The 27,731-nt window shown below is 35.1% G+C and overlaps 1 protein-coding gene across 2 annotated transcripts in view; it reads right to left on the bottom strand.

Annotated features, from left to right (window-relative positions):
* The window catches only part of LOC150108803 (microtubule-associated protein RP/EB family member 1-like), a 154,910-nt gene that overhangs the window by 23,861 nt on the left and 103,318 nt on the right, over positions 1-27,731 (bottom strand). For both annotated transcript variants that reach the window (XM_090403351.1, XM_090403342.1), the window contains exons 5-6: positions 18,037-18,238; positions 2,256-2,353 (exon numbers count right to left, since the gene is read on the bottom strand). In XM_090403351.1, the coding sequence (XP_090259477.1) occupies positions 2,256-2,353; positions 18,037-18,238 (300 nt within the window). The remainder of the gene's footprint in view (positions 1-2,255; positions 2,354-18,036; positions 18,239-27,731) is intronic.

Below are 27,731 nucleotides of genomic sequence, written 5' to 3' on the forward strand. Positions count from 1 at the left end.
GCCAGAGGAACATAAGAGAGACATTTCACATAATAGTCAGAGCAAGAGCACTCTCAAGTCACGTCTTATTTTCAGTGAACACAAACAATGAAGGCTGCCAACATGGAGTAGATTGGGATGCAACATTGAATGTTTATATTTGTTATGATGAAGTGGAACGCCACATAGTTGAATCCAAAGAAATTGCCCCAACTCGTCTCATATCAACAACAATCTTAGTTATAGTATACCTGAGTTGCATAGTTCTGCCATTAGGTACTGATACATGCATGATCTCATACGCTCGCATTTGCACAGCTACAGAACGGACTATAACGACAATTCAAACTTCACAAGTCTATTATTATAATAGCACAGGGTTTTTATGTTTTTTTATGTTTTTTAATTTGCACCTGAAGAAGTCATTTTTGATGAAACATGTGTGCTCCCTTAAATTAACTTATCTATTTTCTCAGTTTCAGTCAGTCAAAAAAAGATGAATATATATATACACACACACACACACACACACACAAACTGCTCAAAACAATTAGGGAATTTTTAGTTTCTGTTGTATAATTATAAATTTCTGCAAATAATTATAACTACTGGGTACTTTATACATGAATAAATATTTCTTATGGATGGGGTCTAATTGATGAGATAGTTTAAATAATCAATATTTATTACAAATTTAACGAATTATACATTTTAGCATGAAATAATTTTAACAAGAATAACCAAAAACACTTTTGTTAATTTTTAATCGGGCATATGGTCTCCATTAACAGCGGTACATCTTGATTGCATGGACCGGATAAGACTAACAAACAGTTCTTGTGGGATATTTCCCCATTCTTCTGTGAGAGCAATTTCGAGCTCTTGAAGTGATCGTGGTGGCACCAAGAGCAGAAACGTGCCTACCTAAAGCATTCCGGGCATGTTCGATTGGATTACAATCCGATGAACAGACAGGCCTGTCCATTCGTTCAATATCTTCTTCCTCAAACTTGTACCAAATTTGCACGGTGTGGATGAGCATTGTCATCCATAAAAATGAATTCTTGGCTAATTGCAGCAGCATATGGATGAACTATAGGTTCCAAAATCTCATTGATATACCTTTGGGCTGTTAAGGAACCATTTCTGATAAAATAGAGATCAGTATGGCCACCTATACTTATTCCAGCCCATACCACCAAACTCCCACCTCGATGTTGGGGTCTTTCACGAACCAACTGTGGATTATTTCTTGTCCCACTTTCACGCCATATCAAGATATGCCGGTTATCTGGTTGCAGACTGAACCTGGATTCATCACTAAAAAGTACACAAGCGCAATCCTCATTTGTCCAATTGTGGTGTTCCTGGGCTCTTTTGTAATTTGCAGTATGTGGAATGCATGCAAACCATTGGTCTTCGAGCATATAAACCTATTGAGTGAGGACGATCTCGAACATTTCCCGTCTCTAGAAAGCGATTCCAAAGTTGCAAAATTACGCTTTGAGATACATGACCCACTTGAGTGACAACTTGCTGCGTTTGTCCACCTTCTAATCGACTAATGGCTCTCCAAGCCATGGATTCTGGGATATCATGTTGCTCTGCCATTTTTAACAAAATAATGGGTAATAGGTGACATGTTTACAATCGAAGTGATAATTATGCACTGTGGAAGTGAGCGCAACAAGCCACACTTTCATACTCCCCCGGGCTCACATGCTAATACGGCTAAGACCCATTTCGACAAGCGTTCAAAATCTTAACATGATTTTGAACGCAGTTGTGTATTCTACACTGTTGTATATTAAGAATATTTTAAATATAAATGTGTTACATTCTAAATTATTTTTATAACTTTATAATTTACAAGAAAACCAAAATATCCCCTAATTGTTTTGAGCAGTATATATATTATAATGACAGACTACTCCACAAAAGTATGGAAATTTAGAGCACATTATTACAGGCATCAAACATACTGGAGTTAAATAAAAATCTGCTGTAGAGATGTCTTCATACTGCATCAAGCCTCCAATAAGGTACAGTAATGGTCTCATACCAAGTGTAGTACTTTCACCTTTCAATTCATGAAAATTCATGTTATAGCATGAATATTGGTGAAATGGGTAACAGAGGGAAAAATTCTATATAACTGGCTATAGAGGTCATCATACTTTTGACCATAACTCCTAAAACACTACATGCCAAACACAGAAAAGAAGCACAGTAATTGTTTTTACATTTAATGTAACTAATAGTACTTAACATATTACCTGATTATTTAATTCCTCTAATTTTATGGCATCACCACTACCTCCACTTCTGTTTGCACCTTGTCCTACTCTAGATGTTTTGGTTTGTGGACATGGTGCTAATAAAGAAAAACACCAAAAATTTGGGGTTTTAAGAATGCCATTATATATAACTGTTAGTGTACAGAATTTTTATTTTTCTATATATACATTTCAGTTAATTTAACTGTTCGCTTGGTTCTATGAAGGTTTACATGTATAATAATAATAATTATTATTATTATCTGAGACCTCCAGGGAGTCAAGGACTCATTGAGGGAGGCTATAAACCAACTGTCATACCTTACCTTAAATTCATTCATGCTAGATGCACTCACTACCCTAAAGGCAAACTATTCCACTCACTCACTGCTCTCTGGGAGAGAAATCTAGCTCTTATCTCTTTCTTGACTGTGAACAAACTTAACTTCCATGGATGCCTCCGTGTTCTCTCCCCACCTTCTATATAGCAAAAAATTTCATCCGATGATATCCTATAACATCCATTCCAAAGTATATAGACCTCTATCATATCACCCCCCCTCTTTCTCCTGTTAACCAGTCGGCAATCTACATACTTGCAATCTGTCCTCATAATCTAAATTCCATAATCCAGATATAATCTTTGTAACTTCTTTTCATGCTTTCCACAGCTTCTTTATCCCATTGGAACCCGGGAGACCAAATTGTGCACAGTAATCCAGGTGTAGTCTTATCAAGGCCTTATAAAGAGAAAAAAAATTACTTCCTTATCCTTACTTGTTAAGGTTTGTTTCAACATCGCAATTATCCTCTGAGTTATATTTGCAACTTTTGCTATGTGACCTTTGAACTTCAAATTCCTATCCACTAATATGCCAAGATCCCTTCCCTCCTGAGTTTCTTGTAGCATAATCCTGCTAATATAATATGCTGCTGGAACTCGAATCATGCCGAAGTGCATAACTTTACACTTACTAACATTAAATTGACAGCATTTTTGTATGCCAAAATTTCCATCCTATTCACATCACTTCGTAAGCACTGAATATCAGTGGCATCCTTGATTGCTCTGCCTATCTTCGCATCCTCGACAAACAATAGCACATCTGATATTAGACCCTGCCTGATGTCATTAATGTATAGATTGAACAATAATGGTTCAAGGACTAAACTTGGAGGTAACCATGGTCACCTGAAATCTGGCAGATTCACACCCACTGTATACCGCTTTTTGATATCTGTCTGTCAATCATCCCCCCTGATCCAAATCAAGAGTTTATATTTCAATCCCATATTATCTAGGCTACGTAAGTCCTTCATGTGGTATCCTATCAAATAGCTTAGAAAAATCCAACATATCAGGATGTATCCATTCCCTTTCTCTAACTTGAGCTTATGGATCTCTTGCTTAATAAGGTTGCACATGCATTTCACTCCCAAACTATTCTTCGAACACTAGGAAAAAAATTCAGAGACTGCCTCATTTAAGCACTTTTTCAAAGATCCCCATGCATTGCTGACATTTTTCTCATTCAGTAACTGATACCATGGGACCAAAGATAGTATTCTCCGAAGTTGATCATAATTTCCAGCTTTGTAGTTCAGGATGTAACCGCATCAATACAATCAGATACTTCCCAAGAAAGAAAGAACAGCACGATCACTGTCACCAAATGGTGGTAAAATAGCCATATTCTTAACAGAGACGCCCTTCTGATGCTATCAGTAAATCCAACACTCTTTCACCTCGAGTTCCTTCTTTCACATGCTGCTTCAGAAAATTGTCTTGTAACAATTCAATAAATTCCCCTTCTTTCTTATCTTGAGATTTCTCTTCTACTCAATCAATGTTTGGAAAATTAAAGTTGCCCATAATGATCACTTGTTTGGTACCCATAAGGCTAAATTGGTGATGAATTTCTTCATCCCCTGCAAATGAGCTGCCAGGTCTGTAGCAACACCCCACTATATATTTCATTCTGTTAACCTGCACTTCACACTAGACAGACTCAAACTCACTGCTACATAGGACATTGTTACCATTATTGTTTTCTTGTGTTTCTACCCTAACAGGACTTAAGTCATCTGATATCATTAGTAGTACTCCTCCTCACATACCTCTTCTGTCATTCCTAAAAACAGTATACCCATTACACTTGATCCCACTTACCATATCTGATTCTAATAGTCAGGTTTCACTAATAGCAACAATCTTAGGCCACATCGTATTCAATAAAGCAATGAACTCAACTACATTGTTTCTGATGCTCCTGGCATTTGTATATAGACATAATAAATTACCACCTAGCCTATTCTTATAATTAGATATGCAATCAATGTGGCCTTGTTCTAGAATTTTCTCTTTTCCCTCACAAGACAAAAGGTCAGAACCCAAAGCATATTTCTCCACCCCTTCACCACATACATAACCATGTTTGAAGACATTCATAAATCTTGATCAGGTTTGTATACCATTGTTGAATTTTCATACACAAATTTCCCATTCTCCCTTGATGATCTAGTTTCCCAGACTCTCTGCTACCAAGAAGGTTCTCCAGGCTCCTGATGCCAAATGAATTTAACTGCAGGCCATCCCTCTTATACAAGTCTTTTCTGCCATCACACACATCTAAAAACTTGCATCAATTTCTTCTACAGAGCCTGCCTGTGAAATTATTTGCTATCATCGCCCTCCTGAACTCAGTACTGTCATATCTGGGTAGCACTCCTACAATTTTTACTCTCTCACATTCTCACTTCTTCCAACAGACCTTTCATATCTTCTCACATACTATATTTATCGCTACTTAAATTATTGATACAAGTAATAAGGTAAGAAATAACATTCCAGTATATAGCCAAACAACTATGAAATAATTTAGATTCCTGAAATAAAGCAGAAAACAAATGATATATGGTTAATGTTCATCCAAGAAGTTCCTGGATGATTGCTGATGTATTAAGGAAAGGCTCAATTAGCCACTGTATGATTAGTATGCTACAATCAGAATTGTTCAAATGCTACTGATAACATTATTTTTTGTATTTATGTTTGCTATTGTTACTCTAAAATTCAAATAAATTGCCAATTAAAGAAAGACAATCTTTTGTCAAATTACATGTTTACTAGTAACTATATGGTCATACACTTTTTCTACGAAGAAAAATTTTTCCACAGACTATTTTTCTATGAAGAAGTGTATTACTGATGTTGGGTCCTTTGGGACCTGTAATATATTCTTAAAAGAATACCAGATTTTGTATATACCTCGTTTTTAATTCTCAAATGCATGAACCCCCCTCAAAAAAAAAGTGGAACAGAGGATGGGCTAGCAATTTGGGATTTAGCCGACCAAACTGTATTCTTATTGGCTTAAACCACAATTTAAAATGATGGCACAACATGACAGAATTTCATGCCAACTGAGGTGTCAGTCACCCAGTTAAACAAGGCCCCATTGTTTTTGCCAAGGAACCAGGGCAAACAGTGAAAGTCAGCTACTGGAACAAATCCTGAAATAGACCCCAACTCAACATCAGATTCAACGCCTGAATGGCAAAGAAATGCAGCTAGCTGAGGAATTGGATAAGTAGCAGATTGACATAATACGGGTGACTGAAACAAAAAAGACAAAAATTGGTGAGATCTTTCCAAGCAATAAATACAAAATACTATAATCAGGCAATAACAATCAGGGAAGAGGTGTAGCTATACTATTCAGTAGCTACTACTTCTTTGAGTGCCATCTACTATCGGAGGTCGGCGACTCTTGGCTAATTCTGAGCGATCCTAAGCCACTCTGAGCAGTCTCTCAGAGTTCATGCCAGTCCACTGTCTGATGTCTGCCAGCCAAGATTGTCTTCGTCTTCCTTGTCCTCTTCTTCCATTTATCTTCCCTTTTATAATCAATTGAAATATCTTATATTTTTCATTACGAAGTAGGTGACAAAGATATGCAGCTTTCCTTCTTTTTATGGTATCTACAAGTTCATGTGATTTCCCCATTTGTTCCAGTACTTCCTGATTGGACATTTTTGCTGTCCATGGGATTTTTAACATTCATCTGTATATCTTATACAGATGAAATATCTTAGATTTTTCATTACGAAGTAGGTGACCAAGATATGCAGCTTTCCTTCTTTTTATGGTATCTACAAGTTCATGTGATTTCCCCATTTGTTCCAGTACTTCCTGATTGGACATTTTTGCTGTCCATGGGATTTTTAACATTCATCTGTATAACCACATCTCAGGCCTCAAGTCATTTTACTGATGTTGTCAAGGTCTAAGTTTCTGCACCGTACAGCAGTACAGACCATACATAGCATTCAGCCATGCGTTCTTTAAGCTCTAAATTTAAACTGCGGTTACACAGTGTTGATTTCATCAAGAGAAAATTTTTTCTTGCCATTTCAATTCTAACTTTTATTTCCATTTCTGGATTGCAATCTTCATTTAACCAGCATCCAAGATATTTAAACTTTGCCACTCTATTTGTTTTCCATTTAAATTGAATTTAGAATTGGTTTCTTGCTTATGACCATGAATTTACTTTTGGTTATATTTATTTTTAATCCCGTTTTTTCACTCTCTTCATTCACTAGTTCCAGAAGATTTTGAAGATCCTGAATATTGTCAGCCAGGAGAGCTGTATCATCAGCACATCGGATGTTACTGATGATTTCACCATTTACATTAATCACTTCCTTTCAGGACTTTTTGAAATATGGCCTCTGTGTATATGTTAAAAAAAGAGGTGACAGCACATATCCTTGCCTTATTCCTTGTTTGATGTTAATGGAGTCTGTAATAATGTCATCAACTTGAACAGATGCCTTTTGGTTCCAATATAAGTTTTCAATGATCCTGATGTCTTTACCATCTAATCCAATTCTTTTTAATAGTACAATCATTTTAGCATGCTGGACTTTGTCAAATGCTTTCTCGAAGTCGATGAAGCAAATACATTTTTGGAATAAGATCTGAGAACAGAAGAGAGGCTCTCGTTCCCAAACCGTTTCTAAAGCCGAATTGGGTATCACTGATGGTGTCTTCACATTTTCTGTATATTCTTTTTTGAATTATTTTCAGAAACATTTTGAGAACATGAGTCATTAAATTGATCATTCTATAGTCATTACAAGTTTTCACATTTGCTTTTTTAGGTAGCATGATGAAGGTCGACTGTAACCAGTCTTGAGGGATTATGCCTGTATTGTAGATCTTATTATATAGCTTTACAAATATATTAATGTTGTCACCTTCTAATAACTGTCACCTTCTACTATTTCTGCTGGTATTCTATCAGGGCCTAAGGCCTTACCATTTTTAGCTGAGTTTAGTGCACATTACACCTCTGATCTTAGAATGCATGGACCTTCCATATGTTCATAAGTATTTTCTGGGTTCTGTCTATTATCAGTAAAGAGTTCTATATATTTCACCCATTCTTGTTTGTATTTTATCATCCTTTTTGGATATTATTTCTCTCTTTTTGTTTCAAAGGATACAGAATTTTTTTTTCTTCAATATACCTGAGGCCTCTTTCAACTTTTTTGTGTACATTAAAACTGTCATGCTTTTCCTGTAGAATTTCTATTTCTTTACATTTTTCATTCTTCCAGATTTCTTTTGATTCTTTGATCTTGCATTTACTTTATATTTTATATTCAGTAGCTACTAAATATAGCTAATATAGATACAAATAAATAAATGTAGTGGGGAACTGGACAATGAGATTTATTTGTGCCTGTGGTCCAACAGAAGGTTCTACTAAAGTAGAGGTGAAGGAATTTTTTCAGGCTTTAGAGAAAGCAAATGATACAATGAAAATGGAAAAGTTGTCCTTATTGGGGATCTAAACAGCAGAGCAGGAAAAGATTGTCAGACACAAAAATATTTTGGGAAAATTTAGAGAAAAGAGCAAAGCTAATAATAATGGCAAATATCTATTGGATTTCTGCTCAGCACATGGACTGGTTATTACTAACACCATGTTCCAACATAAAAATGTGCACAAATTCACATGGAGAGAAGAGGCAAGGAATAAGAAAAGTCTCATTGACTATGTTATTGTTGATAGTGATGTTTTTTCTCCCTGGTGCAGGACAATAGAATGTACAGAGGATTTGAAATTGATCACCATTTAGTCTTAAGCTGGATAAAATTGAATTTCATATTGAAAAGAAGAACATGTAAAAAAAGTTTAAAGCAAATAAAAGTTGAGCAGCTCTCAGATGTGAACTGTAGACTAAAATACACTAACATTATTCAAGAAAAAATGAAAGAGTTTGGGAACAGGAACTAAACCTTGGAGATTCAGTGGCAAGCCCTGCAGAAAACATTGATTCAGCTGGAGAGGCATGTGGTGAGGTTGTCTGCAAGGAGAGAAAAATCAGAACTCCTTGGTGGACACAGGAAGTTAAAGAGGCAGTGAAGGAAAAGAAGAAAGCATATGAAAACGTCTTGGCAAATAAGTCAGCTTGTGTTCTAAGAGAATACAGAGACAAATGTAAGAAAGCTAAACACTATGTAAAACTAGCTAACAAAAATAATGGGAAGACTTTGGTAAGAACATAGAAAATAAATATCAAGAAGGTGGCAAGACATTCTGGGGGCCGTTGAAAAAGCTCAGAAATGGAGGAAAGAATGCTGTGAAAGGAATCAGGGATGATTGTGTCTGGACAATTCATCGTGGGAAAATTTAATCACACAAAAATTCTTCATGGATATATGTGAAAAAAAAAAAACACTTTCCATAAGAACTATTATAAAAAAAATTAAGAAATATTTTATATATTATTTAATATTCCAATTATATTTAGCTTTCTGAAAATTTTTATTCTGTATAAAGTTATTAATATTCTTTGTTACTAAAGGCTCTGTAGATGGAATATTAATTACAGAACTGGGATAGGATGGTTAGGGAGAAAGAGCACCATATTTAAGGATAATATTTATAGTACACATTCCTATTAACTATTCTAACTATTAATAGTTAGAATATTAGGGAGAATAAAACATTTAAGAATAGTTAAGGAGAGAGGGCACAATATTTAAGAATATTTATTCTTCTAACTGCCACTATTTTTCTGTTCTGCGCATTTAGACAACCATCCAGGTGTATATATTTTTTTATATGAACTAATTCAGAAGTTGAATACATGTGTATTTTGAAAATAACCACTTTTCCTGCATACAAATGACATATTGTATGCTACTATCATTTACAGGGCTAGTTTAAGATCATAGGTTCGCCGTTGAGTAATTATATTAAAGAAAATGATAGCAAAATTACATAAATCTATCATCATTATGTAAATCGACATAAGCTAAATTGCCATCTATGGGTGCAATACTAGTCTTTACCTTTTCCTCCAATTCTAGTATTTATATTTTATGACACTAAGAAATTTTAAATTTTATATTTAGTCTTCTTTACTGAAAAAAAAAAAAAAATTAATTTAAAAAAAAAATATATATATATATATATATATAGATATAGATAGATAGATAGATGCATACTCCCAAAGTGAAATAAGTAATTAATTACTTCTCTCGTGAAACGTTCAAAAGTAAGCTGTAATCAGAAATATCATGTTGCTAACAACCAACTGGATAGTGTACCCTCTCCCACCAATGAACTGTGGATTCGAAACTTGCAATGGGCATGGATGTCTGTAATTGTTTTTAACTAAGAGATGAATTGTCGTCGTCTGATGTGAGACCACAGCACTGCTTACTGGAGGCCTGAAGTGACTTGTGGTTTCAATGCCTGGTCATGGAATTTGAACAGAATTTTCGAACCAGGTTAAAATGAATAAAAATTACAATGAAACCGAAATTAGGAAACTCACAGATAAATAAATATATTACTTTCGTTGTCTAAGTATAAAAATATTATGAAAATTTAATTAAAATCTAAACAAATAATACATAAACTATATTTTGGGAAATTTATTCTGCACTGCATTTACTTTCTATATACTGGTATCAATGCAATGATGTATGGAATAATTACTTGGAAAATTTGCTAAATGAATCATTGACAATCAAAAAATTCCTCCATTTCTACCTTAGTAGAACCTTCTGTGGAACCATAGCCATAAATAAAACTCATTCTCTAGTTCCCCCATTCTGATTTTTGCCCACATCATTCTACTTGATATTGCCTGCTATTATAATGGCTGCACTGCATAGTTCAGAAGGCCTGGACAGAGGGACATATTCCAGATGATTGGAGTAGAGCTCTCATAGTACCCATATACAAAAAGGGATATAAAATTGAATATAAGAATTACAGAGATATTTCCCTACTGAGTATTCCTAGTTCAGAAGTTCAGTAGGGGTGCTTAAGGGTCAAAGCTGTATAACTGATAGGAGAGCTCTACACAGCCTTTAAAGGAATGCAGAGAACCGACCAGAGCTTCTGACCTAGTGTCCAATCCTCACCTTCTCGTGGTGCACATTGTTAGGTATCTACCTGAATACTGAACGAATGAGGATTGGCTTGCACTTTGGGATTTAGCTGACCAAATTGTATTCTTATTGGCTTAAACCACAATATTAAATGATGGTATACAACATGACAGAATTTCATGCCGGCTGGGTTGTTGCCAGGTTAAACAAGGTCCACAAAAAGTCAGCTACTGGAAAAAATCCCAAACCAGACAAACTCAATATCAAAGAGTTCAAGATTGGTACTATCAATATAAGAAGCCTGAATGGCAAAGAAATGGAGCTATCTGAGGAGTTGGGTAAGTACCAGAACGACATAACAGGGGTGACTGAAACAAAAAAAAAAAGACAACTAGCGAGATCTTTCTGAGCAATAAATATATAATATGTTCAGGCAATGACAATCAAGGAAAAGAAGGAGTAGCCATAGTATTCAACAATAAATATGAATCTAATATTCTTGAATGGCAGGCGATTTCAAGTCGAGTGATGTGAGCAATTATCAGAATGGGGGAACTGGACAATGAGATTTATTTGTGCCTATGGTTCCACAGAGGGCTCTACTAAAGTAGGAAGTGGAGGAATGTTTCGAGACTTTAGAGAAAGCAAATGACACAATGAAAAAGGAAAAGCTGGTCCTTGTTGAGGATCTAAATAGCAGAGTAATTGTCAGACATATAAAAATATTTTGGGAAAATTTGGAGAAAAGAGCAAAGCTAATAATAATTGCAAATACTTGTTGGATTTCTGTTCAAGTAGAAATCCAGACATGGGCTGGTTATTACTAACACCATGATCCAACATAAAAATGTGCACAAATTCACACAGAGAGAAGACACAAGGAATAAGAAAAGTCTCCTTGACTATGTTATTGTTGATAGTGATATTTTCTCTCTGATGCAGGACACCAGAGTGTAGAGAGGATTTGAAATTGGAAGTGATCACCATTTAGTCTTGAGCAGGATAAAATTGAATTTCATATTGAAAAGATGAACATGAAAGTTTTAAAGCAAATAAAAGTTGAGCAGCTCTCAGATGTGAACTGTAGACTAAAATATACAAACATTATTCAAGAAAAAATGAAAGAGTTTGAGAACAGGAACCAAACCTTGGAGATTCAGTGGCAAGTTCTGAAGAAAACATTGAATGATTCAGCCAGAGAGGTATGTGGTGAGGTTGTCAGCAAGGATTGAAAATCCGAACTCCATGGTGGACACAGGAAGTTAAAGAGGCAGTGAAGGAAAAGAAGAAAGCATATTAAAAGTTCCTGGCAAAGAAGTCAGCTTGAGCTCTTAGAGAATACACAGACAAATGTAAGAAAGCTAAACACTGTGTAAAACTAGCTAAACAAAAATCATTCGAAGACTTTGGTAAGAACATAGAAAATAAATATCAATGTGGCAAGATATTCTGGAGGTTGTTGAAGAAGCTCAGAAATGGAGGAAAGAGTGCTGTAAAAGGAATTAGAGATGATAAAGGTGATATGAAAACTGGAGAAAAAGATATCCTTGAACTATGGAATAATTACTTTGAAAAATTGCTAAATGAACCTAGCAGTGATGCCAGCACAGCGATAAAAAATACTGATCACGTATGCAATCAGGAATACATATCCATAATTGAAGTAGAAAAAGCCATCAAAAGTCTGAAACGTGGAAAGGCAGTTTGAGCAGATGATAATCGACCAGAAACGTACAAGTATAGAGGTATAAAAGTCTTGCAGTGACTGCCCTGCATAGTTCAGATGACCTGGAGAGAGGGACGAATTCCAGATGACTGGAGTAGAACTGTCATAGTACCCATATATAACAAGGGAAATAAAACTGAATGTGAGAATTATAGAGGTATTTCTCTACTGAGTATTCTGGGTAAGATTTATGCCAGTATACTTCAGAAACGATTGAGGAGAATTGTGGAGGAGAAGCTTGGTGAAGAACAAGCTGGATTCAGGCCAAAGAGAGGCTGTCATGATCAAAATTTCATGTTATGACAAATAGTTGAGAAATCGTTGGAATATAACAAAGATGAGTAATTAAGTTTTGTAGATCTGGAAAATGCATATGACAAGCCAATCAAAACACTACAGGTGTATGGTATCAGTGGGGCATTATATCAAGCAATACTTAGTCTTTATTTGAGTTGTAAGTCAGTTAGAATTGAAGAAAGTACAGGAAGATGGTTTAATATTAAATCTGGTGTCAGACAAGGATGTACATTATCCCCTCTCTTATTCATTATCTATATGGATCACATGAAGGAAAGTGGTATTAAACTTGATATCAAAATTGGAGATGTTAATGTCAGCTCTTTGCTTTATGCGAATGATTTTATACTTCTAAATAAATCCGCTACAAGTCTGTAAGATTCCCTGACTAAACCGAATAACTGTTGTAATAAATATCGTGTGAAGGTTAGCAATAAGACAAAAAGACAATGAAAATAGGCAGAAAGATTGAAAATATCAACTGTCATGAATGTAGATCCTATAGAATAAGTAAAGCATTTCACCTACTAAGGCATAATTTTTAGTGAAGATGGTAAGTTAAATATGGAAATAGACAACAGAATCAACAAAGCTGGTTTGGTAGGAAGTCAACTGAAGAAATTTAAACAGAATAAGAGAGAAATTAGTCAAAACGCTAAATTAGCTGTATACAAGACTGTGTGTAAACTAATTTTAACTTATCGATCTGAGAACTGGATTAGAGATAAAACACTTGACCAAAGACTAAGAAACCACAGATATGAGAGTCCTGAGAAAGATTAGGGCCATGAACAAATGGAATCAATGGCAATATCATATTAAAAACAAGGCTATTAGGAAAAAACTTGACATTGTTAGCATCCAGGAATGTATTAGCAGAGTTAATCGTGTAGTATGGTCACTTAAATAGAATGGGATAGGAAAGATGAGCAAAACAAGTGTCCTCTGCCAGGAAAAAGTGCCTTAGAAGACAGAAATATAAGATGATAATGCTGGTAACAGATTGGTTTGATGGAAAATTGTAGATAGGAAGTTAGTAATGATGTAAATTTTTCATGTAGTACTATCATATTCTGTACACTCCTTGAAGGTACATGTCAGGAATTTGATGATGATGATGTAATTAACTTTTTCTCTGATAAAAAAAAATTCTCCCCACAAGATGGTGTGCTGTATTATAGTGTTCTAAGTCCTTGGACTACATAGAGGTTTCGTCACAATAAATACTGGCACAATCAGAGATGGGATTCAGGATGGGATGAAGTCCAATGAGTATAAAGATTGTAGAGATGATATAGTATTATTATAAAAATCACATGGATATTAGATCCGACATTATTTCAAAGCCGAACGTAGACATTCTGAAAGTTTCGGAAAAATAAGTTGACCAAAGAGCTTATGGGAATTCCCGCCGGCATTTACGAGTCTCCCTAGCGCAGATACTTTAGAAAACATGCACATTGCCCAGGCGTCCAAATATTTGCTTTCTAATTTGGTAAACTTTTTAATGCTTCACTGGCCTGACAGCTGTTTCATCCTTGTTGGTGCTCATCAGAGATCTTAAGAGAGCAAAAACTCTCAATACTAAGGAACATGAAACGTTGGAGAGGTTTATTTTTTGTAAGCCAACTGTTGGCCAGTGCATAAAATTATTTGCTAAAATAAAGAGCCAAAAGGCTCTTTATTTCTTTATTTTACTTCAGTTTGGTGAAGTAAAAATTATAAAAATCAAGTGGATATTAGATCCAGCATTATTCAAAGTCGAATGTGGAAATTATGGAAGTTTCTCTAGCCTCTGTATACAAGACAGTGTACCAGTTAAACATGATTGGTCCAAGAATAGAATGGAGCCTTGTAAGTTCTCTACTAGTCACCCTCATTCTTTTTAGATTCAACTCCTCTATATGATGCTCTTTGATATGTCAGCTGTGCTCCAATTCATGCCAAGGACTAATGAGTATAAAGAGTATAATGAGTTTGTTAACAACCTTCTGGGTGGAATTCTGTCAAATGCTTAGAAAAAAATCTAAAAGAATCACAAGTCCAGTCTCCTAGTTTAACTCTGCCATCACTATTATAAAATGAGTATGTTGTATTTTTCACTAGCCTCTTTAATACTTTCTAAGCAATAACATTCAGTTCTAGCTCCACCATTGATGGTTCATTTTCCCAACTATGCTATACATTAAAATTTACGAATTAATCTACATTTGTGCAATGTTATATGGAACCTAAATTAATCTATTCTCAGAATAATGGGAAACAGTTTACATATTCAAAGCCATGAGAGAACAAATCCACAAAACCTGCAAAAAACCTGGAAATCACCCAAAACCTTTTTGGGTGATTTCTCAGGGAGGATTGCAAGTGACTCTGCAAAGTTCATTCTATGTAAAAATAAAACTAATAGCAAAGTTTCAAAGACTGAAACAACAAGAAAGCAACAGACAATCCAAATGCCATGCCCAGAGGAGCAGCCAACTACAAACAAAGAAAGTGAGAAGCAACCAACCACCAACAGACCATTGCCAACTTATCAACATATCCACAACCTTAACAAAGAACTCTTGCTTCTGGAAAAGGCTTGAACTACAATATCACACCAAGGTCAGTCAACAAATTAGACTTCATTTATCACATTGAAAGAGGTCTAAAATTTCTTATCTCTAATATGGCCAATAAAATATGGATAAAAACAGCCAATATACTAAATTATAATAATAATCAACTCAGTTGCAATTTAACCAAAGCAGAAAAATTAGTCCTTCATTCTCTAAGAAATAACAAAGATTGTTATCACCAAGGCAGACAGACAAAAGCAACGATATGGTTGTTCTTAATCAGACGGCATACCTGGGGGAAAAAAAAAAATGACCCAATTGATCTGACCATAACATATACTGATTGGTTAACTACATTCCTACAAAATGCATGAAAAAGAAAACAGATTTAATCAAGTCAGTCATCACCTGGCCAGAGGAAACAATTAAGAATCTATTATCACATTATGCCAGTACTCCAAGAATTTATGGTCTGCCAAAAATACACCATTATGACCGACAGTTGAAGGAATTGACAGTCCCAATTATCACTTAGCCAAAAAACTTCAGGGACCTTAAGAGTATAAAAAAATACATAATACTTCATAAACAAAATTAAAAACATCACACTCACAAAGATTTATTAGTCGACTTTAATGTAACTGTTCTTTTCATGAATGCCCCAATCAATAAAACATCTCTTCTCCTACAAACATTTCTGCCAGATATCGTGGCCCTCTTTGCCCTGGGTATCTTTTGTAGCAAAATATTTTCTACCTGCAAAAAGAAGGTATGGCCATGGGCTCACCACCTTCTTCCTATTGCTAACTTTTAGATGGAAGACTTCGAGCAAATGAGTTCTAGATTCAGCAAGTCTAATGTCCAAAGTGTGGCTCAGATTATACTGGTGATAAACAGGGTATCCAGGCTAGAGGTATCCAAAATTAACAGTTTATAATGTGAGAGCATTCATATTTTCTCAAACTAAAGCTCAGTTGATAAGAAATCTCTCCAAGATTTGTTTTGTCACACTTTCAAGGTCACTAGTGCACATGCACAAAATTGGTATTTCCTGAACATTGGATCGAAAGAGGATGCCCAATTGCCCAGCACCTAGATCTATGGATATGACTTCATTGGACACTTTTTTTTTTTTTTTTTTTGCATATTGCTTTATTGAAGACTGTGTACCATAGACTGTATGCCATAAAACATTTCGAGATCTGGACGATTTGAAATAGCATATCATTGCAGCAGTTGCTCTAATAATGCCTCAGATGCTGGAAAACACTTTGTAAGAGTCCGGGTATCGTTTTGGCATCTGTTGAGCTACAAAAGGTGCCCACATTGCATAAAAACTTGGCAAGTTACTCTGTATAATAAGAAAAAATTATTTTAATAAACCTTATTAAGATGCTGAGCCTTATAGCCCAGACACCCTGTATTTGCCATCTGGCCCCAATGGTAACCAAACATTAAATACATTCTTAAGCCACTAAACAAACACAAACTCATCCAATTTACCATTGAGATTGAAAATAATAACTCTCTTCCTTTTCTAGACACATTTTTTCCCAGGCTGTCTTCATGGTCTACCACAAACCTATATGCAGGCCAATATATACACACAAAGATTCAATACCACCATCCAAGACAAAAAATTAAGGGTCATCATTCCCCCTCAAATATAAAGCCATAATAATTTGTTCTGATGAGCAAGCACTAAAGAAGGAATACAAAATCATACCAAACCTTTATAAAAAAAAATGGCTATAACAAAAAAAAGCTCACAAGATCCTCAACAAAAATGCTATGAAAGGTAAAATTATAAAAATGCCATAAACATTAGGGAAATATTGGAAGAAAACACTACAGAAATACAATATTAAGGCAACTTTCAAACCTCCTGCAAAATTAAAAAAGCATACTCAGTTCATCCAAAGATCCCCTTCCTTACTGTCCACATGGGAGTTTACAAAGATCCAGTGCACCTGCAACTTACCCTGCACAGGGCACACAATTTCAACAAGAAAAGATGAACACAAATGCCACATTAAATTCCTTCACTATGGTAAAACAGGCCTGTCAGACCATGCACTCTAAACATGTCACGGAATTGATTGGAAAGGCACCAACATCCCAACACTGTGTCAAAACTGGTGTAAAAAAAATATTCAAGAAATTTTGTGAGATGTTGAATCATCCTAATCTCAACAAGAATGATGAATTAGTAAAAATAAATATTATTTCTGGAAATTTTCCAAGTGATCTTGAATTAGTAATTCCAAGAATATGGAGGACCCATCTGCAACCCATATAGGGTCCAGAACATGATGGCAGCAAAAGAAAACCTTAAGATAACAGGACTGTGAAGATGAATTTGATGTAGTTCTGGTGTATTTTTTTTTTTTTAAATCATCTGTATGTTATTATGTATAAAAAGTATTTATTGATTTTATTTTTAATTTATTTATTGATTTGATTTTTATTTTATTTATGTTTTATTTCACCAGAGGTCAGGCTAACATAAATGATTAATAAAGCAGTTAGATTTAGCTTACTTTTGTATAGTGTCATATAGCTTTGTCTTGTTCATGTATGTTTTTCTGATGATTTTGATAAAGAGGCCAAAATGTTGAGTGTTATTTTCTGAATTATAAGTAATTGCTCTAACATGTGTTTTTGTCTGCATAAATTCAACATACGTTTACGTATATATTTCCAAGCCATATTTCATAAAATAAAAATAAAAATAAAATAAAATAAAATAAAAAAACAGTCAAAATTAAATTATCAAACCTGCTCTTCCAATAGGCTTTGATAATCCTTGTGGTGCCAATCGACCCAAGGATGGTTTTGCAGTTGGTCCTACTGAGTCACTAACTTCTAGAGGGTCATATTCTTGCCCATCATAGTTTGCATCAAAGAACTTCTTGAACCACTGAAGGAACTCAAAATTATCTTGAAATCTACCTTTTACTAACTTGTCTATTGGTATATTCTGCCAAAAAGTATTGTTCAAGAGAAACTTCATTAATTACATTCTAAACCATAATTTATACATATATGAGGGGAGGGGGCTGAAATGTCATGATGAACACCTAGAACAAAAATGATATTAAAGCAACTCTTCTTATATATCCTAAAAGAAAAAGAACAAATTACAATTCGATGAAATATGGGGATTAAAGGGTCTTCAGATATTTTCTATCTTATGGTCTTATCAGTTGCTTTAATAACATTTTTGTTTTAAGTTTTTATCAGAACTTTTGAGCCCCACCCCCTCATACACATAATTGCAACAACCTAATTAAAATTCTGGACAATGTAATTCACACTGTTTTATAAAGCAATATAGAATGCAACAACTACTGCTTAGAATTATCACTTAAGCAATCAAAGCCAAAAACTATTAGTGAATTCCATCAGTTGCATGTTTATGGACTGATTTATCCATCAATTTATTTAATTTTTTTGTAGTCCTCCCAGATTAACTCAATGTGGGTTTAGAAGATCTAGAAAGTATTCCAAATGCTTTTAAAAGGATTAGAAACCATATCCTTCCAATGAAAAAGCATGCTCATTTTCTCTGACTGTGCATAAAAATTCCATACATTCAGCTACAGAAACATTGGTATCTATTCCCAATATTTGCAGAAAGCTTCATGAAGATGACTATTCTGTGTACCCATATACCCATGTCACAGGAGAGAATGTTCGAAATGGGCCAGGCTCCAAGTCATCTGGAGCCTGGCCCAATTGAGATTGGTATTGTTTAGAGATGAGTCCTGATTTGCTCTACAAAGTGATACCAGGCATGATTTGATCTGGAAAGAACTAGAGACACATTATTATTCCTCTAATATCTGTTGAAAGGGATATCAGAGGAATAATAATGTGTATATAATATTATTCCTCTAATATCTGTTGAAGGTAGTTGATGATTTGGAGTAGCATCTTGTGGGGTGAATGTACTAACCTGTATGTGCTTAGTGGAATCACGAATGCTGTAACTTACAGAGACGAGGTCCTGGACCCTATGTTTGTCCATATGAGGATGCAATAGAGAATACATTTATCTTACTGAAAATAATGTTGGATTCAATATCCACTTAATTTGAAACATTTATCTTACAATAATGAGATTGAGAACAATGGTGGAAGAGAAACTTCAAGAAGAGCAAGGTAAACTAGAATTTTCAGGGTAGCTTCTTGTGGGTAAGATAGTACATAAGTGTAGTAGTAGAATGGAAGTGTCGAACTATAGACCAGTTTATATTTCATCAGTAGTTAAGCTTTTGAAGAGATTAGTGAGTATCACATACATTATTCCTCATCTGTCAAATGCTGTAACATGTGAGAGTTAGCATGGAATTTTTTTTTTTTTTTTTTTTTTTTTTTACGAGATGCTCATTTTAGTAATCTGATTGCCTTTGATAATAAAGAAAGAGCAGTTGATGATTGAAAGACATATGTTGCCATTTTTTTGGATTTTACAAAGGCTTCTGACAGGGTGATACATGATAAACTGATATTAATTTATAGCACAGGATTAGATGCCAAGTTAGTGAATTGTATTGGGGACTGGCTGTCTGATAGAGTTGTGTGTGAGGGAGTGGTATCAAGGTAGCAAAAGGTAACAAGTGGGGTCCCACAGGGACCAGTACTGAAAAGCCTATGAAAACAAGAACAAAACCTTGCACACTCAGCGGTGAAGTAGTTTAAAAGAATGAGAAAATCAGAACTTCATGTGGACCCATGAATTTTAAGAGGCAGTTCTGGAAAATAGAAAAGTGTACTGAAAATTCCTAGCAAGTAGTCAACAGGTGGCCTGAAAGAATACAGAGAAAATTATGCATGAAAGCTATTTGTAAAATTAACAAAACTCACGGGAAGGTGGCATAGATCTAGGCTACTGAAAATCTCAGATATGAAGGAGAAAATACTGTAAAAGAATAGGAGATAAGCATTATAAAAATAATTAGGTTTAAAAAATAAGTCAGGTTACTTGGCCATAACAGGCCTTCATATAACGGAAGATGGGATAGAGTACAAGTATCCATCTAGAAAAATAAAAAATTAAATAGAATGTGAGAATTACCGAGGAATTTTCCTAAATGAACATTCCAAGATTTCTGATTAAGAAAGAGAAACTTGAACATGGTTTCAGGCTAAACAAGGGATGTCAGGATCAGAATTTTACTTTAAGACAAATAACCAACTATTATTATTACATGACACCTCCATGGAGTCCAAGGACTCATCGTGGGAGGGCTCTCTACTTATCTAAATACATCTCACCCTCTCTGCCACAAATAATTCATGTAAGTGGAAAAACATTCTGAAAGAAATTGAAAAACAATTAGTATTGAGAAAATTATATTGAAAAAGAATACGGAATGAGAAACAAGAGATATAAAGGTATCCTAACTGCCTAGAGGCAGTTCTGGAAAATAAAGTATATCGAAAGTTCCAAACAATTAAGTCAGCCTCCGACAAAATACAGAAAGAAATGCAAGAAAGTGAAGTGATCTATAAAAATAGCTTAATAAGTCAAGAGAAGACTTTAATAAGAGTAGAGAAGATGGATATTAAGGTAGCAAGGCATTGTAGAAGCAATTGAAAGAAAAATAAAAAAGAAAAGCTTAGAAATGGTAAAAAGATAGAGTACTATAAAAGAAATTGGGATTAAGTGACATAAAGCAAAAGACCAAGATTTGATAACTGTCTGAAGTATTTATTTTGAAAAATTGTTAAATAAAACAAGAAACAACAGAACAGTAGTAAAAAATATTCAATAAGAATGCAGTAAAGAGTACATATTAACACTTGAAAAAGAAAAAAGTTACCAAAAGTCTGTAATGTGGAAAGACAGCTGAAGTGGATATCTAATCAGAAGTGCTGGGATATGGAGGAATAAGCTTCATAATGGCTGCAAAACATAATTCAATAATAAATTTAGTTTAATCCTTTATCCAAGTGTAAGCAAACAAAGTTTGCACCTGAAGTATCTTCAGGACTGAGGAACTCGTGGTGAAGGTGGACCAAGCTCTCATCACTACTTGTCTTAGTATCTCCCATGTTTGCTTACACTTGGATAAAGGATTAAACTAAATTTATTATAGTTTAATCCAGAGTAATTTAATAATAAGGTGAGACGCCTTTTGGCAACTCGTATAGGTAAATATCACTTTTCCATTACTTCCACCCTAGTATCACCACCTCGGTCTGGCTCCCACTGACGAGACCTCAATAAAGGTCGAAACCGGTCTGGGTAGTGGCCCTTCCCTTAATGCATAGCATTATACATGTCTGCTTTGTATTATGGGAAATACTAAGACAAGTAGTGAAGAGAGCTTGGTTCACCTTTACCATGAGTTGCCTCAGTCCTGAAGATACTTCAGGCGCAAACTTTGTTTGCTTACACTTGGATAAAGGATTAAACTAAATTTATTATAGTCTGACCAAGTGGGAAAAAACTTCCAAAACATAATTCAAAATGCTTGGTCAGAAGGATGAATTCCAGATTGGAGTAAAAGTTTTCATAATACCCTCTTATAAAAAGAGAAATAACAGCTGAATAAGTGTTCCTGTTGTAGTCCTGTGGAAACTGTTTGCACCAGATTTGATACTAGAATCAAATCACTGACTAGAACTTTTTTTTTCAGTCTTCCTTCGGCCTGTAGTTTTTCAGTTAGTCAATTTCAGGCACAAGCTAGTGGATCCCCTTCCTCCCACACTAAAGCTTTGGTTTTTAACCCAGCATCTCAAAAACTGACCACAGAACTCAACACTACAGACAATAATATGAGTACTATAAGAACTAAACTATAAAAAGCTTCTGTAACTCAGTATAGACAAGGTCTCCTAGCTAGATAGGACCTAGGTTCTCATTCCTATCTAGGATGCAAAGAACCTTTACCAGAACTTTTCAAATGAGGGCAAGTTAACTAGCTACACGTGGAGATAACAGGGTTTTTCATCCCAACAAACAGGCAAACTGGCCAGAAGAAGAATACATATAATTTACAGCCACAGCACAAAAATTGTGAAAGGTTTAACCACATATTATAAACAGCATCAGGTTTTGAAGAAATTAAGTTACTTGACTGTGACAGCTCACTAAGCCTAACACAAACAAAAAGGATGATGAGATAACAAATCACTGTTACGGTTAGGCTTTGGGCTAAAGGAGTTTCTGCCTACTCTGTGGGAAATAAAAAAAAACATTACAAGATTGATATTTATTTTATAAATTGAAAGAGAATCACAGAAGAATTTCCCCGAGTATACTTAAAAGACTAAGAAAACTGTTAAAGAGAAACTTTAAGAACAACTGGATTCGTGTAGATTTTTCACTCTAAGACAAACAGTTGAGAAATCATGGGAATATAACAATGATCTGTAAGTTTTGTAGATCTGGAAAAGGCAAGTGCTAGTATGAAAGCTTTTCAAAATGCTACAATTATACAATAATGGTGTAAAAGGCATTATACAGTGCAATACATGGTCTATATTTAACTAACTAGACATCCATATGGATGAAATATATAACAAATAATTTATGCTTCTCATCCATGTGAATGAAATATTTCAGTTTCAACAGATACTTTTCATCTTTGAATTTATTCATGTGTAAAATGTCAAGGCCTGTATGGTGTTGGCTGTATGTCAGCAGTTAGAATTGAAGCACAGGTAGATAGCATGATGTAAAATCACATGTAAGACAAGGGTGCATAATATCCTGTTATTCGTCATCTATATACAGATATCATAAAGTGCATTAAATCTTTCATCAAAATTAGAGATGCTAATATCAGCTCTTTATGTAACGTTCCTAAATAAATCCAGTACAAGTCTGCAGGAGTGTGTAACTAAACTGAATAACTGCTGTAACAAATTGGGCATGAAAGTCAGCAATGAGAAGACTATGAAAATAAGCAGGAACATGGTGAACATCAGCTGCATCCTGAATGGATGCAGAACAAGTCACTTAAGCTATATAGACACAATATTTAGTGAAGACAGCAAATTAAATATCAAAATAGACAAAATAATTGGCAAAGCTGGTATGGCAGGTAGTCAACTAAATTTATATGGAATAAGAGAGAAATTAGTCAAAACATTAAACCACCTATATACAAGACTGTGTTCAAACCAATTTTAACTAAGGGATCAGAAAACTGGGCTACAAATAAAACATGAGCAGAGCTTGACAAATACACTCATCCACAGTGAGTAATTTTTCCAGGTGGCAAGTGCAGGGTGATCAAAAGTAAAGTATCCCTGTTAAAAGTCTTGAGGAGCACCACCCAGTGATCCAAATGCTGTGAAACTTTGCAGGAATACGTTGTGCACCATGTGGAAGTGATATATATATATATATATAAGTAGTTCCAAAATTCACCACCAGGGGTGTTGTAAACACTAAATACTAAATACACAGAATTTGGATATCACAATTTAGCAGGTGCCAGGAGAGTTTAAAAGACACGGGATCTTCCGTTCATTCTAGTTGTTAATGCGATCCACAGCAATGGCACTAACCTTACTCCAATGTGCTTTGCTCATGAAGCTGTACTACCTAAACATTCAAGACCAACTATCTCCATGTGCTCTGTGATGAATGATTAGTTGTTTTGAAGAAACGTGATCGCTGGGAGTTAGACCTGGCAGAGGTTGCAAATCAATCAGTTCACAACGAGTGAATGAAGTTGTTACTGCCATTGTGGAGCAGCTCATGAATAACAGTGTTGGTTCCTGCACATGCTGCATCAAGACATGGTTGCACCTTACACAACTGCCTGGAAAATTCTGCATTTCTATCCATTCAAGATAACCCTGATACAGGAGTTGCATCTGCAGGACTTTGAAAGTCACATGATATTCGCCTTAGAATTTGCTCTAGTGAAGTCTGATGTTGAATGGCCACAGATGATTTTGTGGGGAGATGAGGCTCACTTTCATCTAAACGGAGCTGTGAATACCCACAACTTCCAGGTAGGGGGCAACGCAAAACCTGCAAGCAATCGAACAAATTTCTATGCATTCACCCAAAGTTACTAACTGGCGCATGTTTAGAGCTTCGTTTATCATTAGATAATTCTTCTATAAGAACTTTCGCCAGTTGGATCCAGTGACCTGCTCAGTTACTGCTGAGAGGTATTGTGATATAATAAACAAATTTGTTGCACCACAGCTACAGCAGCACCAATGCATGGATTCAGTCATTTTCATGCAGAATGAATCCTCTCCCCACATATACTGGACTACCTGTACAGGAGGTTCTTCAAGAACATTTCACAGAAGCCAGAGTGATCAGCTATATGTTTCCCACTGCATAGCCACCTTGTTCACTGATCTGATCACCTCTGACTTCTGGCTCTGGGGATTTCTCAAAGACAGGGTTTATTGGGATCATCCTGATAACTTGACAGTGCTGAAAGACAGCATGACTCCGTACATGCGTAACATCAGTCCTGACCAGCTGCATTCTGCCATTGAACACAATGTGCAAAGGATACAGTTTTCGGCTGGGAATGGCAGCATATTGAAGAGTATAGCCAGCCCATGAATACATAATAGAAATGAATAAAAACGTGGTATTTATGATTGTGTCACTTTTTTTTTCCTTCTTACACACACGAAAAAATTACATCTACATTAGATACATCACTTGGCACCCCCCCCTTCAGCGATGAATTTTTAGACCCCTCCCCTCAGATATTGCTTCTGCATGATACACAATATATTCCTGCAAGGTTTCACAGCATTTCAATCACTGGATGGCGCTTCACAAGTCCTTAAACAGGGATACTTTAATTTTGATCAGCTTGTATCTGCAGATTGGACAACATAGAATATTTAATAAAAAAAATAACTCTCTAAACAATTTTTTTTTTTTTAAACTTTAAGACTAACAGAAGAATGTGCATAATATAAAGGATCATTCTAGCAAATTATCTTCTTCTTCTTCTTCTTCTTCTCTTCCGTCTAAGACAGGTTGAGTCTTCTCTTGAGCAGGATCTTCCGGTATTCTCTATTTCTTGCTGTTCGAAAAAGTTCCTTATATGTTCTGCATCCCGAGATGTTCTTTATTAATTTCAGCCAGGTAATTCTTGGTCTTCCTGGTCTTCTTTTTTCAGTTGGAAAAGTATTGATTAGGACGTTAGGAAGTCTGTCTGCATCCATGCGTACAGTGTGTCCAAACCATCTCAGTTGTTGTTTTCTAATTTTTTCTATTATTGTCTTTTTATACAATAGTTCTTGTCTGACTGTGATGTTTGTTTTCTTTTCTATCCAACTTGTTCTATTTATTTTTCTTAAGCATTTCATTTCAAATGCCAGCAGTTTTTTCTCCTCTCTTTTTTTAACTGTCCACGCTTCTGCTCCATAGATGACTGTTGGTATAATTATTGCTTCATATAATTTGATTTTGGCTTGTTTAGATATCTTGTTTGTTTTCCAGATTTTCTGTAATTTTCCCATGGTGGTCCATCCTATCGCTATTCTGTGTTTGATTATTTTGAGTTCATCTATTGTTTCTGTTAGTTTTGATCCAAGGTATATGAAGTTGTCTTGTTCTCCGTTTAGGGTGGCTGAGATGGTAATTCCGTTCCTCCCTATTTTCATCACTTTTGTCTTTTGTATATTTATTGTCATGTCATATGTTTTACAGGTTTCGTTTAGCTTGTTGATCAACTTTTGTAGTTCATTTGGGGTTCTTGCAAGAAGAACAAGATCATCTGCATATTTGATATTATTTATGTTTAAACCGTTGACATTGATTCCAGGCTCATTGTCTATTGCTTTCTTTACAACTTCTTCTAGATATATGTTGAATAGGCATGGGGATAATGGGCATCCTTGCATTACTCCTTTTCGTATCTCTATGGATTCTATTGTGAGTGTGTCCTTTTTAATTATTGCATTTGTCTTAGAGTAATATTTTATCAGAAACTGTATTATATATTTGTCTATTGCTTTTTCCAGTAGAATTTTAAGAAGAATTTCTCTGTTGATGTTATCAAAAGCTTGTTTAAAATCCAAAAAACAACAATATAGTTCTTTATGGTCTTCCCAGCTGAGCTCTGCTAGTTGGTGCAATGTGAAAATTTGGTCTATTGTTGAATAGTTTCCTCGGAAACCAGCTTGTTCTATGCCTATTATTTCTTCGTAGGTGTTTTTTAATCTATTTTGTATAATTCTTATGAATATTTTATAGGTGTGAGGGAGTAAATTGATCATCATCATCAAATTCCTGCCATGTACCCTCAAGGGGTGTACAAGATATGACAGTACTACATGAAAAAATTACATCATTACTAACTTCCTATCTACAATTTTCCTCCAAATCAGTCTGTTACTTGTCAAGACTCCGACATTATCAGATCTTATATTTCTATCGTCTAAGGCACTTTGTACCGTATCAATCCACCTATATCTTGGTCTTCCTCTGGGTCGTTTTCCTGCCAACCTGGCAGAGAACATTTGTTTTGCTAATCTTTCCTCTCCCATTCTATTTAAGTGACCATACCATCTGAGATTAGCTCTGCTAACGCATTCCTGGATGCTGACAATGTCAAGTTCTTTCCTAATATCCTCATTTTTAATATGATATTGCCATTGATGCCATCTGTTCACGCCTCTAATCTTTCTCAGGACTCTCATATCTGCGGTCTCTAGTCTTTGGTCAAGTGTTTTACTTCTGACCCAGCTCTCAGATCCATAAGTTAAAATTGGTTTGAACACAGTCTTGTATACAGCTAATTTAGTGTTCCGACTAATTTCTTTCTTATTCCATATGAATTTATTCAATTGACTTCCCACGATACCAGCTTTGCTGATTCTGTTATCTATTTCTATGTTTAGTTTACCATCTTCAGTAAAAATTGCGCCTAAGTAGCTGAAATGTTTTACTTGTTCAACAGGTTCTCCATTCACAACACAGTTGACATTTTCAATGATTCTGCCTATTTTCATTGTCTTTGTCTTTTTATTGCTGACCTTCATACCATATCTATTACAACAGCTATTCAATTTAGTCAGAGAATCTTGCAGACTTGTAGCAGATTTATTTAGAAATATAACATCATCCGCATAAAGCAAAGAGCTGACATTAACATCTCCAATTTTGATATCAGGTTTAATACCACATTCCTTCATAATGTGATCCATATAGATAATGAATAACAGAGGGGATAATGTACATCCCTGTCTCACACCAGATTTAACATTAAACCATCTTCCTGTACTTCCTTCAATTCTAACTGCTGACTCACAACTCAAATAAAGACTAAGTATTGCTTGATATAATGCCCCATATAACTGCAGCGTATTGAATAGCTTCTCTCTTGGCACCTTATCATATGCCTTTTCCAAATCGACAAAACTTAAATACAAATCTTTGTTATATTCCCATGCTTTCTCGACTATTTGTCGTAAAGTGAAGATCTGATCCTGACAGCCTCTATTTGGCCTGAATCCAGCTTGTT

This window comes from Typopeltis vanoorti, chromosome 2 (genome assembly GCF_054136105.1).
Source record: "Typopeltis vanoorti isolate ZY-2024b chromosome 2, IOZ_Tvanoo_1.0, whole genome shotgun sequence".
Taxonomy (NCBI): Eukaryota; Metazoa; Arthropoda; class Arachnida; order Uropygi; family Thelyphonidae; genus Typopeltis; species Typopeltis vanoorti.